The sequence below is a fragment of the Melanostigma gelatinosum genome, assembly GCF_949748355.1.
Source record: "Melanostigma gelatinosum genome assembly, chromosome: 5".
Taxonomy (NCBI): Eukaryota; Metazoa; Chordata; class Actinopteri; order Perciformes; family Zoarcidae; genus Melanostigma; species Melanostigma gelatinosum.
The window spans coordinates 18,984,949-19,002,104 of record NC_136638.1 but is presented as its reverse complement, the minus strand read 5'-3'; the positions used below and the strand labels follow the sequence as shown (position 1 = coordinate 19,002,104).

The 17,156-nt window shown below is 41.5% G+C and overlaps 1 protein-coding gene across 1 annotated transcript; it reads right to left on the bottom strand.

The window, feature by feature from the left end:
* Positions 1-633: 633 nt before the first annotated feature.
* On the bottom strand, positions 634-11,613 carry nxf1a (nuclear RNA export factor 1a). The gene is made up of 21 exons (XM_079268425.1): positions 11,388-11,613; positions 9,527-9,737; positions 8,166-8,343; positions 7,994-8,077; positions 7,637-7,741; positions 7,432-7,512; positions 6,941-7,010; positions 6,577-6,665; positions 6,385-6,492; positions 6,170-6,279; positions 3,817-3,853; positions 3,607-3,675; positions 3,346-3,401; positions 3,069-3,176; positions 2,884-2,942; positions 2,667-2,782; positions 2,516-2,558; positions 2,326-2,404; positions 1,166-1,348; positions 1,009-1,069; positions 634-897 (listed from the first exon to the last, which is right to left on the bottom strand). Exons 1-21 carry the CDS (start codon positions 11,413-11,415, stop codon positions 859-861), a joined length of 1,914 nt encoding a protein of 637 aa, XP_079124551.1. The 5' UTR covers positions 11,416-11,613; the 3' UTR covers positions 634-858.
* Between the last annotated feature and the right edge of the window lie 5,543 nt (positions 11,614-17,156).

Below are 17,156 nucleotides of genomic sequence, written 5' to 3'. Positions count from 1 at the left end.
CACGCGTCATGGTGACGACAGCGTAAAACCCCGGAAGAGATACGTGACACCACCCAGGCGCCATCTTTGTAAGGTTATTGGTATTTTGTAAATCGGAAATAGAATCAATGCTTTCGTATTTTCTTGAAATATATTCTTCAAATATTAACATACATTATGATTGATATATTCACTTTATTTGACTAAATGCTTTTGTAACAAAATATATATATATATATACTTAACTAATAAAAAAAAAAATAAGCTATGAAGACATGTCCTGGGTCAACATGCTCCCAGACATGTCCTGGGAGCTTTACGTAATTTCCATTTTTCTATGATCGTGTGTTAGCTACTACCCATGTTGAGTTTTTGTTAATCAATGGTACTGTGTGTCACTTAGCTTTGGGATGAAAAGGCAGCTAAATGCAATAACCATGTTGTTACACTCATGTCCAACTTCACCCGTACCATCACTGTTCCTCGCTCAATAAAACTTGGTATTAGAAGTACATTTTTTTGGGTGTAATTTGCACTTCCAAGGTCAAGAAAGAACATCCACGCTCAATATGTTGTTCTGATTGTGGCATGTGAACTGTATCAGTTGTGTGTGAAAATATTTATTAATAAACATAATACAACAAATCAACATGACCATGTTCATGTCTTTATTCCTATGAAAACAAGTAGCGATTTCTATACAAATGACCAAAAAGTAAGGTTACAATAACAACCCAAAATGGTCTCATAACATCAGCTTTCAGATCAAACAGTTGGCTGTTAAAACAAAATAGTAAACTTCAGAAACAATTTTTAATAAAACAAAAAGACAAATAAAATTACTGCAGATTTTATTTCACAGAAGTATGATGCAACTCTTCATTTTAAGAACGCAACTTCAGGGATCTTGCCATCCGTCTGGAAAAAGAAAGGAAAACTAATTTTAGGTCAAATCATTTTAGGGCCTTTCTATGAACATTTTCACACCTTTATGGAAATGCAGAGACAAACTATAAATCATAATTATACCTTTAACTGAGTGAAAACTTGTGCCGCTCTGTTGAAATCCCACTCATTGTCTAGCAGACACCTGCGACAGAGAACAATGGTTAAGATATGTTATATTAAGGGAATAATGTTTGTCATGCAACGCTGCAAACACCACATGTAGAAAAACAAGACTTACTTTTGGGACCATTCCAGGTTCATGCACGACTTTTGCGAGAAGGCCGTTAGCATCTCCTGCTGAGGTGCAGTGAGGGTGGGGACAGGGCTGGAAGAGGGAGTCGGGGCAGGAGCAACGAAGGCTCGGCGGATCTCCTCCGTTGTAGCCATCCGGATGAAAAGCTGGTCGTTCACAATGCACAGACTGTGTAGACAGAGAATAACACATCACATGGTGGTAAAGTAAAATGGTAGCAGCATGACACTTTGACTTGTAGAACACTTTTCAAAATGAGGCAATTTCAAACTGCCACGTTTCATATCAAGTTTAATTTTAAAAAGCAGTGACATACAGTAACCACTCACATTAACCAAACCACAACACTAGATGGCAGCATTAATCCTAAAAGGATTAAACTTTTTTTAATGTGAAACTATCTTAATGCAAGAATCAACTCCAGTCTTTGAATGCTGGCAACAAGCTGGGATTTGTCTATTTTTACAAAAAAAAAAGCAAAAAGTATTGTACATGCTTTTGTTTGTAGGCCATCATTGTCCACCATCCAGGTAAAAAAACAAACAAAGTTAAAGAACTGTTCTGATATTTTTTTTAAAACTACAAATTGTACCTGGATAAATACAAGACAGTTGTATTCTTGTAGGATAGTCCGTCTGCCACAACCCAAGGAATCAGACTACATCTACATCAGATTTCTTTATCTTTTTCAAATGTCATATTTTTTACACTGTATACCTGTTATATTATTTGTGTTCATTATTAAATCACAACCACCCAGAAAATAAAATTATCTTATGTTTAGTTCATGCAGTTTTGTGCTGGGTTCTCTAGTTTCCTTATTTTTAATGAGTGTGGGAGACAATAACATCGCTATACTATACTGTATTTAAGTTAATACGTAATCCGAGTGGACTTCTTTACTTCTAAAAGGTCTGCAGCGAACAGGAGTAACATTGAAATCATTTGTATCAACATGTAACCACATGCAGAAAATAAAGAATTCAATGGTAACTTTAAAATTCATACAACAGTAATGTCATTGTTCAGTTCTTTACAGCTTAATTTTCTGGAAGTTCCACATCTGCTGTTCCACATTTAGTACTACGACCTCTCAGGGAAAATGTGAAGGACAACAGGAAGATGATTCAAACCACTGAACTTACCCAGAATTCCCTGCCGGGACTGTGACGAAAACTCGAGAGAACGCCATGGTGGACTCTCGGGATTTACCGTCGACAGCAACTGAAAAACAAACATGAGAAACATTAGCAACAAAATCAACACTACTCATCGCAGTGGATGAGGAAAAAAAAAAATATATATATATAAAATCATGACGTCCAAACAAGTTACCTTCTTTGAAGACGCCGCTCACTGTGAAGGATAGTAGTGTGTTCTGTAAAAAAAGAAAATATTTTTGCAGAATTAATAAAAATAAATGATTCACAGTGAGAGAGAAAAGGTTTATGATAAGCACTGGCTGATAGAAACAACATGATCTTACCGTGAAGGTGTTTACGTCGACATTAAAGGAGGCGATGTCGTGCTGAGTTTTGGGCAACTCGTTGAGGAAAGCCACCACGTTGAGTCGTGTGTGCTTTAGAAGTCGAAACCGCACCGCTAAAAGAAGGCAACATCAGGAAGCATTTCAAATCACAGGAACGTTCAATCTCAACAAGTCAAAGGCTGCGACACGTCAAGAGCTCGACAGGTAAACTCACTGGAGTCTTTGATTCTTTTCAGGTTTCTAGTGTCTTTGTGGTACTCTCCAAGACTGCTCCTAAAACAAGGAGAGAGGGACAGACGGAATCCATGTGAATACAGATGAGTTAATAATTAATGAACATCCCATTCATTCATGCGTTATTCAGTGTTGCGACATGTATACAGAAGTGTGTGTTCTTACCGGGAGGGGTTCTGGGTGGAGTACGGTGTTGTGAGGGAGAACGATGCTCCGTCATGGTACGCATCCAGGAGTGGCTGTCTGTCCCCGGAGTCGTATATGCTGTAGTACCTGAAACACAGTCACACATCACCAGATTTAGTTTTCTTGTGTTTGTTTCTTGCACACAACCCTTTTATTGAGCGCGTTAAGAGCAGTACAGGTGAATCAGCAACTGGTTGGGTCACATAACTGGAGTGTTGCCAGAAGATTGCCTGCGTATAAAATGGTAGAAACTCACTGTGTCAAGAACCGAAGGATGAGGACCTTGATTTCATCAGTGCCAAAGCAGCTGCCCTGGATTGTCAAATAAAAAAAACATTGGTCAGGCACATAAAGGAGACAATAACTGTCCTGAGACATTCACTTGGAGGACAATGCAGCTTAAACTTCTGCCATTTCTTTTACTTATGAAATCCCACCATGGAGACGTTCCCCTGAACGTCACACATCAATGGGAAGTTAAAATATACAATTAATCACAGAAGATAAAACAAGTTACCTTGCAGGGGGGGATGATGGTTGGCGTTTCCACATCAAAGCCAATGGGTGGGGGGAGGTCATGACCATCCTAAAAAGAAACCACATATGAATTAAGATGCAAAACAGCGAAATTAGCACTGGCGCACTTTTCTGCATTTTTGTATTGATTTCTTTCGTGATACGACTGCATCCAAATGAGGGGAGTGAGGAGATCGACGTGTGGACTTACCAGTTTGAGAAGCCGGGGAAACCTCTGCCGCACAGCACTGGTACGGAACAAAAAACGAAGAGCGGGTAAGTTATCATCACAAACCACACGACAGAAATAAATCATGCTCAGAGGCAGTAACACTGTCAGTCACACCTGCCGACCCATTTAATGTCATTTTGGGACCTTCAGTTTTCCATTTTAAGCTGATAAACGTCAAAATTATTTCGGGAGACTACGGCCCTCAATAGATACACGCAAATGGATGAAGTGTAACTACAACCAGTGCCACAAGGGGTTTAATATTTAAAGAACATTTGCACATGGACTATCATTCATGTCTTCATCCTTCAGGTTCATTATGTGCCATTCGACAAGTCTCCCATCCCAAAGTGTACTTACCAGTTGGTATACTCACCCTCTCCCCCAATGTGTAGAGGCACACAGAGATCTGACACGGGGAAGCAATAGAAGCACACTTTCTCTAGCGCACACATGTAAACATGCAGAGACCCACTATCTACCGGACTGCCCCGAAACCAGTAAACACGCCCATTTTGTATTAAAGTGAAATAAAGATGCTATGCACTGCTGGGAGAGAGGTGGTTACCTCCAGACCTGGGGAAAAGGATATTCATTAAAATTCACACAAACTCCTAGTATAACATTCATGCCAATCACCATCCATCATGCGAGTGAGATGTTGCGTCTGCGCCCACGATTATCAGCGAAGAAAGACGACCCGAGAACAGATCTGAACCGAAAGGACAGCTTGGCCTCAGAGTGAGCTGGACGCAGCATTCCCACCACTCATCCCATTGCCTTCCCCTGCTGCACACACACAGGGCACTTATCAGTTCAGCACCTCGAAGCCACCATTGATTCTGAACAGATGGGTCTTCATGCGGTAAGCGTTTCATTTTCAAGCTGAATTTAGAGCCAGGCCTCTGGTTACAGAGGGACTGGGAGATCATTACGCATGTGACTGGAGTGATGATTCTCTGTTCTGCTCTCGCTTGTGTATTTTTGAGCTTTGTTGTACTGGTCACAGACATCAGACACTGGAAGAGGAAGTGTTTTCACGTTTTTTCTCTCCATTTGACTTATTTCAGACAAAAATGGACTTCAATTTCCAGTTCGGATCAGTTCCCTCAGAAGTTAGTAAAGGGCATTTGCCAAACTCTCCACTTCATTCACTGAAGAGCAGAGACCCGTTTCAGGTTAAAGAGAACCAACTTAGTGGAAGAGACTCTCTCTGCGCGGCCCTTCATTGGTCATTGATAATGACACGTATCCCTCTCCGCCTCAGCCCAACAGCTGTTTCTGTCGAGCCCCTTCTTCTCAACTTCTTCTCATCATGTTCTCAGTGAGCCAGTGCTCATGGGGAATGAGGCCGAGTAATCGTGACTGTGCCTGCCTTAGGTTGTCCCGGGGTTTCGAGGTGGGATCTTACCCGTCATGGGCTATCCAGCCTTCCATACTCTCCTTTTAGAGGGGGCAGAGTGGGCAAGGGTGCTAAGAGGGGAGGGGAACTCATTGGCTGTGGATTTCCTTTGTTTCGTCCAAACATTTGTCAAGGCAACTGTGGGATCGCCCTCTCTCCAATAAAAACCTACACTGTTGTACAGTGCTGCTCAAGATGGTTGTGGATTCACATTTTTTGGGAGCAGTTCACAGTAAATTGTATTCACGGGTTTGTCAAGCTGAATGTGTTTTTTCTTGAAGTGCTTATTCTCGGAGTTATTCATCGGCAGCAATGCAATTGTGTTTTGCAATAGTTGATGGGATAAATAATCAGGATGTCAGCGGGGGAGTGCTGGGTCCAGCATCACCGAGAACCATAAAATTGACTGAAGCTTGAAAAGATGTCCCACAGAGAAGCTGAATTACTGGCAGAGAGAGGATGGCCGTTCAAACTGTGAAGAGTTTAAGCAAGCTGAAAGGAAAACAATGTGGACGGTTAGATGTCCGCTCAGCAGCTTTTGAGAGTAAGAAATGTTTAGTTCACGGTGTGAAAATGAAACGTTAATCATCAAGCGGGAGGAAACGTGCGAAACAACCAAAAAAAGAGAGTGGAATAATTTGCATGTTTCGTTTTTCCATTTCTCTCCACACAAGTACACAAACATACAGAGCGTTAAATGGTTAATGTCAGCTTGCTCTTCTCTCGTAAAGTTCATCCTTGACTGCCAGAGAAATGGTTTCAGTTATTGTACACACCCACAGGTGTGCTTGATCCTCCTTTTGTAGCACGCTGCTGCATACTCGTCTTACAGGACAGACTCCTGGACACTCCTACTTTTACACAACAGTCACACCACTGTGTCCCCGTCAGTAAATCTTCTCCCCTCACCCCCTGAAATCGCTGACTGACCTGATGTATGAGGCCTGATCCTTGAAGAGGTCACACAGAGGGTTCCTGTTCAGCCACAGCTCCACCAGCTTCAGGCCTTTCACCTTGTCCAGCTCCCGGTCTGACTTCAGCTGGACGAGCAGACAGAAACAGAACAAAGGTGAAGAGGATGTAAAATCAAACCAGGTGACGGGTCTGGTTATTATTCTCCTGATCAACTGAGCAGCCAGTCTCACCTCATTGTGGGAAAGGTTGAGGGTCTTCAGATTAGCCGCCTTGGTCACCAGATCAGTGAGTTCATCCAGTTTGTGAATGCGGTTGTTACTGAGGTTCAATCCCGTCAGCTGGAAAGACACAGAGAGAGATGTGTCAGCACATTCAGTTTGATCAGCAAACAATATCAAAAATACATTCTGTGTTCAATTCACCTCTGGAATGTTTTCTTCAATGATCTTGATGACAGCTTCCATGTTTGTCTTCCTGTTCAAGATGACCTCAATGTTTTGGGAAACCAGGTCTGTCACGTAAAATACAATTAGCGACAAAAACATTAAACAAATATTGGAAAATAATTTTCAGTGATAGTGAGGTAATAAAAGAAATGTCTGTACTATATTCAATATGAAAAAACATTGTAGTGAACATTTAATGAGAAAGCAGACTAGATCCCTGTTTAGCACAAATGAATAGAACAAACTTAGTTTGTCTAGTATGGATTGTTTGCACTTGAATCGGTTTTCTACACGTCATACATATGATTTGAGTGTGAAAGGGATGAGAGACTATCATCACCTGGGTCTGTTCGGATGTTGTTCAAGTCCAGTGCTTGCTGGGAGCCATCAAAACGTTTTGCCATGCATTGCTGAGAAAGATAAAGCAGACACCATGAGAGGCCTCATTCAAACAGCAAACAAATAGAAACTTCCTCCAATTTACTTTGAAAGACTTAGAAAGGAGGAAAAGGGACAAAACCAACATGAACATGAGTTTTCTTAATAAATCAATTCTTGTAACACCCGAAAGTCACTTCCTTAGAAAATTCAGACAAAAATACAAAATTTCCACGCAAAAAAACCCTCTACTTCTGTCATGTCCGGAGAAACGTGGTTACTTAAGTGCAAGCGTGCAAATTAACTAATAGACCTCACTGCAATCTTCTTTCCCTTATAAATATCAATCTACTTTTTATCTCATGTATTTGGACCCATACATAGATTCCAAATGTTTTAAGTTTGAACCCAACATTGTCTGAGCCCTCATAGTTGTTACGTCCTCCAGCTCACCTTCAGGACGTCCAAGTGTTCAGGCTTCAGGTCAGCGAGGAGGAAGGACGGTGGAGCGCTGGGGTTGACGTGCACTTCCACCTTGAAGAAACAAACATCACATTATGGAAGAAAGTAAATAGAGATGTATCGTACACATGAGTTTCAGATTTAAAAGACTTCCTGCAGCAATAAGAGTGATATTTCCATTATTAACCCGACTTACCTTATAGCCATCCGTGTCTGTGATCTTGTGAGAACATTTGTGCAAAGCACTGGCAGCAGAGGACTCATCCACGTAGAAATGGACCCTGTTATGTTCAACATGGTACTGTACAGACGGGGGAGAAAGACAAAAAATGAATACATGCAAAGACGATGTCCACAACCACCACTTCCTTAAACCCATCAGCTCATAAATGTGTCCAAATGGGGACTGGAGATATATGTATATTTCCTTACCAGCAGGCAAGAATAAATAAATAACTATCACCATTATCAGAACGTAAAGCACATGTGGTCATTTAAAAAATGCCTTTTTAGAATAAATGAGTTTCTAATTGGTAATCATAAGACAGCTCACCTGCACAGGTGTGTAGGGAATCGAACAGATGTTCTGAAGAGCAGGCAGTAGCCATTTCTTGTCATATTTTCTTCCATGCGGTATCTGTCAAAGAGATGAGGCCAAATATGAGCTCCTGTCACAGGTTACACAGTAGAAGCATGGATGTTCTGTGGAAACTAACAATACGCACCGTCACTTTGAACCAGCCAGACCGGCTCCTCCCTCCTCCTCCGTTGCTGCCACCACCACGGTCTCCTCCTCTGAAGCCGCCGCCTCCTCCTCTACCACCTCCTCCCCCTTTGCCTTGTCGCCTGTCTCTGTCAAAGCGGCCATCTCCTCCTTTCCGGAAAGGTCTTCCATATGGGTTACTATAAAAGAAAACAAAGCCATATACTGAAACAATCCTCCTTCAGCCAGTGTCCACCACGGGAACAAAACAGTTCCGTTTAAATTCAATGTTTCTCACCTATTCGTAAGGTTAAACACACATCTTGAGTCCTCTTCTTACCTCACAAAACATCAAAGCAGTCTCTTTCCCGCTCATCTTTTCTGATAATTTTGCTACCTTTCATGGTGCAATTACACCATCAACTGTCACTAAAGTTGTTGTCCATCACGTCATGCCAGTGTTTGTGGGAAGTCTTCATGAATGATACAAACAATAAAGGGAACTTATCAAACATTGCTTTATAGCTATATTAGTGATGAAACCCCCACAGTGTACCTTTAATACATTTACACACACTGGGAGCTGTTATTAGTTTGCACTTGTTTAGAACTTGCAGGCTTTTTCTGCACCATTATAATTTCATAATTAGCAATAGACAGAGGTCCCAAAAAAGTATTTGAGTTAGTGCTGGGCGGTATGACCAAACATGTGTATCACGGTATTTTTTAAGATTCTGGCGGTTTCACAGTATTTTTTTTTTTCCCCTTGACTGTTTTTATATAGCTTTATAGTGGCTTACTCTACTGTCAGGAGTACATAGAATATAAAAAAACATTTGAATGTCATCATGTATAAAGGCTTTGCTTACTATAGGGTTTGATAGTTTGTTCGTATAAAGTTGGGATAGCAGTTTGGCTGAAGTATTCTCGCCCCGGTCAGACGTACCTTGAATCCAGTGTTTTAATCATTGCTCTGTACCCGTCTTTCTCGACTGTCTGTAGCGGGACCATGTCCCTGCATAGCTGGATCGTTATTTCGTTCGTAATGTCGCTCCACCGCTTGCTTTTCTTGTCAAGAGTTACAGCAGTTGTTTCGGCTATGCACCGGTATGTGAACAATTAATATCATAAGGAAAATTAAAACCGGTATACCGCCTTGTTTTTCCAGAGGCACTTTTAGAGTGGGTAGATGACATGAAGTAGTTTTCATAATCTGAAAGCAGCTTAAGATACCTAATGTTAAAATAAGACTTGTTTAACTTTCTCTTCCTGTGACTATGTGTATGCCTCCACGTGGTTGAAACAGATCCACATGAAAGAATTCAGGTCTCGTCGTTTGTGGGTCACAACTATGAACAATCTGTTGAAAACACACACACTTACAATCTGTGCTGGGAGCTGTTGTCCTGAGAGCTGTCACTCATAGTAACGTCTGCATCGGTATCGTCAAGCCTGGACCGGGGCCCAGGACCTCCAAAGCCTCCAGAGTGGCTTCCCCTTTGGCGGTCTCTGCGGGACCTGTCATACGACCGACCCTTGTGGGACCCTCTGCCTTTACGGTTGCGAAATTGTGGTTCCACTCTATCGTCATGCTCTGAGAAGAGGAAAGTTTGTCAGTTTTCATACACAATCAACTAGAAATCAAAACTTTATGTCCAATTAGTCATACAATACCATTCTGTTGACATATAAATAGCAGAATTAGAGTAAAAATAACAAGAATGCACTTTAAGACATGGGCAGTGAATGACTGGAGCACACAATTTCTCTTATGGAGTGGTCTCGTGTGACGTCACAGTTTAGCTGTCGGCCATGTTGGAGTACACACAAAGCCACTGGCATGCACGGCTGAGTCGCATAACCTATCGATCATGGTGAACTTTTGTGCTGTCTTTGGTTGTGGCAGCAGAGCTGATAGAGACAAGAAATCATTCTTTCGTTTGCCAGCGGTCATTACACATCAAGGAAATGACACGAAGGAGCTATCCAAGCGACGTCGCGAGAAATGGCTGTCACGCATCTCTCGAGATATAAAGGAATGGAATTTGGCGTACACTAGAGTATGTGCGGATCACTTTATAAGTGGTCAGTGATTTTATTTACTAATTCGTTTGTGAACAGTATTTAATAAAGGAAATATAAATTAAACTTGGACATGAGAAGGTTACCGAAGCTTCATCGGCCCGTGACAGCAGTCGGTGCCAGAGACGTGTCGAGCGTGTACAACAGGCGAAACACAGAGATGCAGCCTCAGCATTGCTTGATATGAGTTTAACGTCAGATCATATATATATACACACACCGATGGATGAAGTTAGGGGTTAGTTTAAAGTTAATTCCTACACACACGCACACAATGACGTGCATGTACAATGTAAACAAACACACGTGTCTGTTTGCGCTGAGTAAACATTGAATATTGCTAAATATCGGACCAGATCTGTATATATTTACCCTCCCAATGACGAGATGAGAATTCTCGACGACCGTTGCTTTGACGTCTCGGACCCATCCACTGACAAACTGATTATAAGCGTCGAGCCCTTTGTAGCACTCAAACTCGTCTTTTGTGTAAGGACTGGGGGTGTTCACGAGATACGCGTAGATGTTGGCGTAGTTTACAGATGGAAGATAAGTAGGATCGGCACTGAAACGATCTGCACTCATCGTATAGGGATCCAAGTTACCAATAACCTTCAATTTGGCCAGGTAGCGAACCTTTGATGCACTATCCAGTGATTCAAAGTATGGTATTTTCGCCGCACTTCCTTGTTTACGCGCCGCCATGTAGGATCTGTATGTACTCCAACATGGCCGACCGACCTCGTAACTAAGGAGATCGTGACGTCGGTGAGACCACTCCATTGCTTGCAGTATAACGATATTAATGAATAAAACCTGCACACCTTCACTTACCACTGTCTCAGAAAATAATTTTGCCTTACCTTAATAACGACTTGAGTAACTGTATTAAATGTATTTAGTTTAAAGCGTACAATCCTGTTTCTTGTGTTGAACTAATGGTAATAATAAATAGAAATAATGAAGAACTGGGTAAATACTTGTGCGTATAAAGTAATCAGATCTCCGGTGTGGGGGGGAAGGATTCGGTTTTACCTTCTAGGGACATGCAACCAGTGCTCCTGAACTCTCTCCTCACCATAAAGGCCCCTCTGTCTGAAGAAAACGGTACAAGTGGCACAATAGATGTCAGGTTAACGCTGAAGTGAACAGCCTGTCTTACCGTTGTAGTAATTTCCGCCGTCCGCCATATTTCTGGAAGAGTCAAGTGGAAAAAACCACAGCCCTTTGCTGAACAAATAAAATAAATCTTCTCTTTCACGAAACAAAAATGCTGCTAGGCTGTGGAATAAGTTCCAACATCTCACGTGTCTTTGTGTCAGAGGAAACACAAAGGCGAGCACAACGTGATCGAGGTGTGTGCGCTCCTAAGCTAACTGGTGGCTAGGTTAGCTTCTGCTGCTGAAAACGGAAACTCCTCTTGTCCGGTTTCTTTTCCGGGTCAACACAGCGGCGCGTGAACTTTACATAAAAATCAGACAATGACTCGATGTCTCAGCACTTACTCACTGGTGGACGTTACGCACATTAATGATACTTTAATAATATCATTAAGTGGATTCAGGTTGTATATTTATACAGAGACTTTGTCCGTTGGTCCTCAGACGAACGTTACAAAATTACTAACGTGAAAAATGTAGAAATGTTAAGTTAACTAAAAAAATAAAACGGTACAGCAGATCATCTTAAAGGTTATTAATGTAAGAGTTTATTAACTACCCCCAGGAGGTTTCAAGTAGTACTTAAATATCCATCTATCTTTTATAGATGTATGGTGTTACATCTGAACAGGTCACATTAAACCAGTTTATTCTTCAGAATATGAATTACTATTCGGATAAAAATACAATTGTTTCCCTCACATAAATTACACTTTTATGCCTAGATGTACAAACAGTTGAATATACACTTACACTGAGGTTTTTCTACACAGTTAAGGATACACTTTTGAACAGACTGCTTTGTTGAGTTGACAACTGCTGTCCTGAACAGGAGTTTGTCATCCTCCCCCAATTACTACAGCTGCTGACTGAATCTCCAATCCAACAGCACACCCTTTGAATTCTCTGAACAAGAAAATGTACGGTCTACCATTCAAGGATGCAGACCTTTTTCACATGTCAAAGTAGAAGAAGCACAGGGGTAGTTAAAAAGCATTCATGATGGCTGCACTCCACTAAGGGGAGGGCCCTGCTACTGTGCACAATCACATGTGCTTGTCCTACTATGGCAAGTCAAAATGTCAGGGCTCTGCAGCAAGGTGCTAAAGCTAATTCGGCTGTGTTTATTTTCATATTTATTATTTAACAGTTGTATCCCCATTAGAGGTGTCCCCGTTGATGACTACACGACTTTACCCCTCAGGAAAAACAGAGGCTAAAGGGATTTGAACTCGGAAGTATAGGCCTAATCATCAATGCACACAACTTACCGTCAACACGTGTCACCACAGTGAAGTTGGGGTAGCTCTTCTGAGACAAAGTCACACGATCCATCCGGGGAAACTCTCCAATATCTTCCATTTTAGGAAAAAAATGTCAGAATTTATACTCGCTCATTAAAAGAAGACATTCAAACCGAAAAGCTCCATGTGCCCTGTAACATTAAATGTTAAACGTCAACCGTGTTTTAAACAACTTCACCCTGCACCGCTGCGATGTGACTTGTTTTAAACGTTGGTTTAGCTAACGTTGGTTTAGCTAGCTCAGGTAGCTGTTAGCATTAGCACCGCACGGCGCTTGACAGCATAAACTTACAATATTTACCGATCAAGTTCCTGCTCCGCGGTAATAGTTGCCGTGACGATGTGGGAAACAATCGCCTCTGACTACCGTCCCCCGTCCTCGCGGGTGTCTGTCTCACCGTCCTGCACTCCCGCTCCCTTTTCCCGTCAACACGAACAACACAGCGCCACCTGGTGGACAGTTTCCAACACAGTGGAGCTCACTTTTAAAAAAATGTTCGTTAAAAGTGTCTTAGAAGAGAGGTGTTGAATCAACCTTATGGTGAAGTTTGTGGTGCTGAGGGATTGTGATGCAATATACTGAGAGGTTTGTCTAATGTTTGATCTACCCTCATTGGTAAAAACGGAGTGGACAGAAAATTAGAAACTACAGTCTCCAAAATGGCCACAAAGTTGAATCAACAGCCATGTAAGATAACAAAAATGATTACAAACTTCATAACATTTGGATTTATTGCAAGAGTGGAAGCAACAGCTATAGGTTTATAAATTGGCAACTGAGTGTTTGATGCTAATAAACTATTTTCCTGCAAATAAAGGTTGGTTATTTTGTCTGGAACTGGTCTGTAAGTGTGAGTGGCAATAATGCAGCATTTTACAACTTCTTTTGTTTTGTTTTTTGATTTCCATCCAGAGCAATATGTCACTCTCAACTGACAGAGCTCTGTGTTGTGGCATCCTGTCGATGGTTCTAGATTAGGTTGAGAATGAATTGCATTTTACATTCTACTGTCCATTCATGAGCTTTTGAATGTAGATTGCAGTACATGTTTACATCAATGACTTAACATCCAGTTCCCTCATTTGTCTTTTAAACGCATTTCAACAAAATTCACCCGTACATGTTTGGTATCTTTGAAAACGTTTGGATTTACACTGGAATATAAAATACATATCTGTGGGTTTGAATAATACTTGGCTGCACAGCATGAAATTGTACTGTGATTGAAGTTGTTAAAGGCTCACTGTTTCATAAGCTTATGTGTGACTTACTATGTTTAGATTAGCAGGGTTTGTTTGCTTTACTTTTTCTTTCTTTTGCTTCTTTTGTAGTTTGTAACCTGTTGGTGATTTTATATAAAATGATATGGGTAGATGGTTTGTGAGTGTTAGTTATGTGTACGTATGAAGAATGAGCAGACAGAGGCAATCATTGTTCATTTCACTCAGCGTGGACCGTCTAATATGTGAAGGTGTTTTGTATCATTCACGATATGTTGCAGAATTTGGCTCACAAAACTCTACACATAAGAGTAAACATCTTACTTCTGTGTCCAAATGAAAATCTGCATTCAAAACCTAACAACCCCTTTTTCAAAAAGGTATTTTTGCAACGAAATGATACACACATACATCATTTGAATGACTTGTTCTAAGCAGCAACAACACACTGATGTCCTTCATACAAGCACTGCTGATTTGCTCTTGTGGGTGATGTGGGCGAATGGTGTTGTTTGCCTTTGTGCCCTTTTTTTGAGGCATGGTTACAAAAGTGAAGGCTTTGATGCTTTTATCTAAGCATTCACTTACAAAACTGTAACTGTAAACAGCCTATAAGAACCTAAAAAAATAACATTTCAGCTGCATCATGTGGGAAAAATTCAAATCCCTGATAGTAATATTACAACATTTAATTCAAATAGGCTGACTTATAGAAAGAGTTTCCTTTGTTGCTGTGAACAAATAACCTCAGCATGTTTTGCAACACAGACCAGATCTCTGGCATATTACAGACCAGCATAAGGACATTTTGTTTTTGGTCCTTTATGAAATAAATAGGGACTAGTAAAGAAGAAAGATTTTTTTGTAATAAAACATTGTCTCCACTGTTACAGTATGTACATGCCAGATGTACAATTGCAGGAGGACCACATCTCTTTTCTGTGGATTTGAACTGATTCATACCGTTATCGTTCCTCTTTGCCCATGAAGACAGATTCCCCACAAACAAATCCTCCTCTGTTGTCTCTATAGTGAATGAAATGAGGCAACAGTTCAAAGTACAATATGGGGGTGTCTCATGCAACACTCTTTTCTTCTCCACAGCTGTCCTCCTGCTGCCAGGAGGCCACGCTGATGGCCTGGCTCAGAGAAGTGATGAGGGATGTCAGACCGATGAGGTAGCCGTCCTCTCTGCTCCCCTCAGCCCACGGGACGTTGTGTCTGAGCTGGCTCACGTCAGGCACCGGCGTCGTCTTCGCGAAGTCTATCATCCACACGCTGGCCTTGCTGCTGTGGTCGTGGACAAAGAGAAGCGAGCTGCCAATCACCTGATCAGGTCAAACATAGAGATAATAATATCAGCAAAAAAGACCTCTGGGTTCAATGTGGTTTCAATAGGATCTTAAGCAGAATTTAACAAGATAAGATCTGTTTCTAAACCAACCTCATGGGTTCTGAAAAACAATGAATTCTTCAGTGCGTCACTCAGGGCCAGGAGTCTGGAGTGGTAGGCTTTCTGAGAGCACAAATGAGTTGTGGTTTCGCAGCAACAGTTAGTTCACACATCACAGGGTAAATAATAAACGGAGAGTGGACACCAAATAAAAAAATGACAGGAAGTCAGTCGCAAAGATTAAAGAAGGAAAGGAGGAAAATTTGAGGACTTACAACTTTTTCATTTCTTGTTTGATTTAGAAATTTCCATTTCAGTTTTTTTTCTGTTTCTCGTAAATGCTTGTTGTTGGTTTAGTCTTTTATCCGGTCTTAATTAAAAACGTTTAAAGACAATTGCCTCCATATACGGGCATTATGTTGAGGTATACTTTAACTGCCTTTAGAAATGCACAGCAGGCATCAGTGCATTGATGATGTATTGGAAGCCTGATATGGATCAATCAAAGGCAAATACCTGAGACACACTAAAACTGAACAAATATCTCATTTTCATTCGATCTCAGTTTTTGAGTTACGTTTCGTCATTCTTTTTCAGTCATGGATTCCTTGATTTTATTCTAGGTTTGTTTTTCTGCAAATTATTATATGATTAAGGATTTAGGACATGCTTTTTAAAGGAAAAGTAAGTCGTGTTTTCATAACGGGTAGAACGGACCAGGATCTCCAGTTGTCTCCTGGTGAAGAAGAGCAAGGCCTCCGTGACTTCAGCTAAAGTCTGAATTTTCCTGAAGTCCCGGTGGACACTGCCGTCCTCCATCTGACTCACAGAGAAGCAACACAACAGCACAGACATGGCACATTTGAGAACTTGTTGAGAATGAAACAGATCATTGTTTTGAGTTGTGCAGTGATTTTGTTGGCCTTCAGTCCTACCATGATGCCTTCTATCCTGAAGCCCAGTGTGGACGTAGAACTGGTCTTATCCCTCCACTGAAGGTATCGACACTTGGTCACCCCTCTCTGTTCGTGTTCCTCCTCCGATGGAGCGGACGGGTCTATTTTCATCATCTTCTGGTACATGTCACTCCGCAGGGTGGCGTTAGTCCGGGCTTTGATCAGCTCCTCCTCCTGGTATGTCCTGAGAAGGAAACTCTCATGTTGCACATGAACATACTCATTTTACAACTGAGCCTCTCCTAATCATAACCACTAATTCCTACAATTTGAGTCAGTGTATACGCCGGCAAGACTGATCTGGTCTCCTCTGGTAGAAAGACATAATTACTCTGAAACCTATACCTGACTCCCATCTTGCAGTCCATGATGACAGGTTTCCTCAGGCCGCTCAGAAGGTCCTCCATGCGGATGTAGCAGTGCTCCCCCTTGGTGACCAAGCCGTGGTACTGCGGCACAAGATGTCTCAGCGGGTCTTGCATCAGGCAGTCCAGGCACTTTGCCTCCACTTCACTGTACAGTTTCAACACCTCCCCTCCCTCACTCAGCTGGAAGGTACCTGGCAGCAGGGAGACATGTAGAATTATTAGCTACCCACAGATATTATCATTAATTGTGTGATTTCCCCCCCCCCCCCCCCTTTAACATGAGTTACAATCAGGTCCATGTATTGTCGTCTTCTATGAGACGACAAGGCCTTACTCAGAGATTTCTGACTTGATGAAATGTGTTCGAAACACACTGAATAAACTCAGAGTGAGTGGTGGTGAAACTAAAACAAAGACTGTTTTTTGGGCCTTCTGGAGACAAAGCGTTGTAACACAGCAGAGATATGAATGTATGAGCTATATCCCGCATGCAGTAGTAGATACACGCAGTAATATCAGTGAATGTAGT

Bases quoted from the DNA above. Each gene is read 5' to 3' on its own strand.
- nxf1a (XM_079268425.1), bottom strand. From the start codon at position 11,415: ATGGCGGACGGCGGAAATTACTACAACG. The intron at 7,513-7,636 runs GTAAGTCGGGTT...TGTTTCTTCAAG, and splicing joins CAGACACGGATGGCTATAAG to GTGGAAGTGCACGTCAACCC. The intron at 6,666-6,940 runs GTGATGATAGTC...TTTACGTGACAG, and splicing joins CAACATCCGAACAGACCCAG to ACCTGGTTTCCCAAAACATT.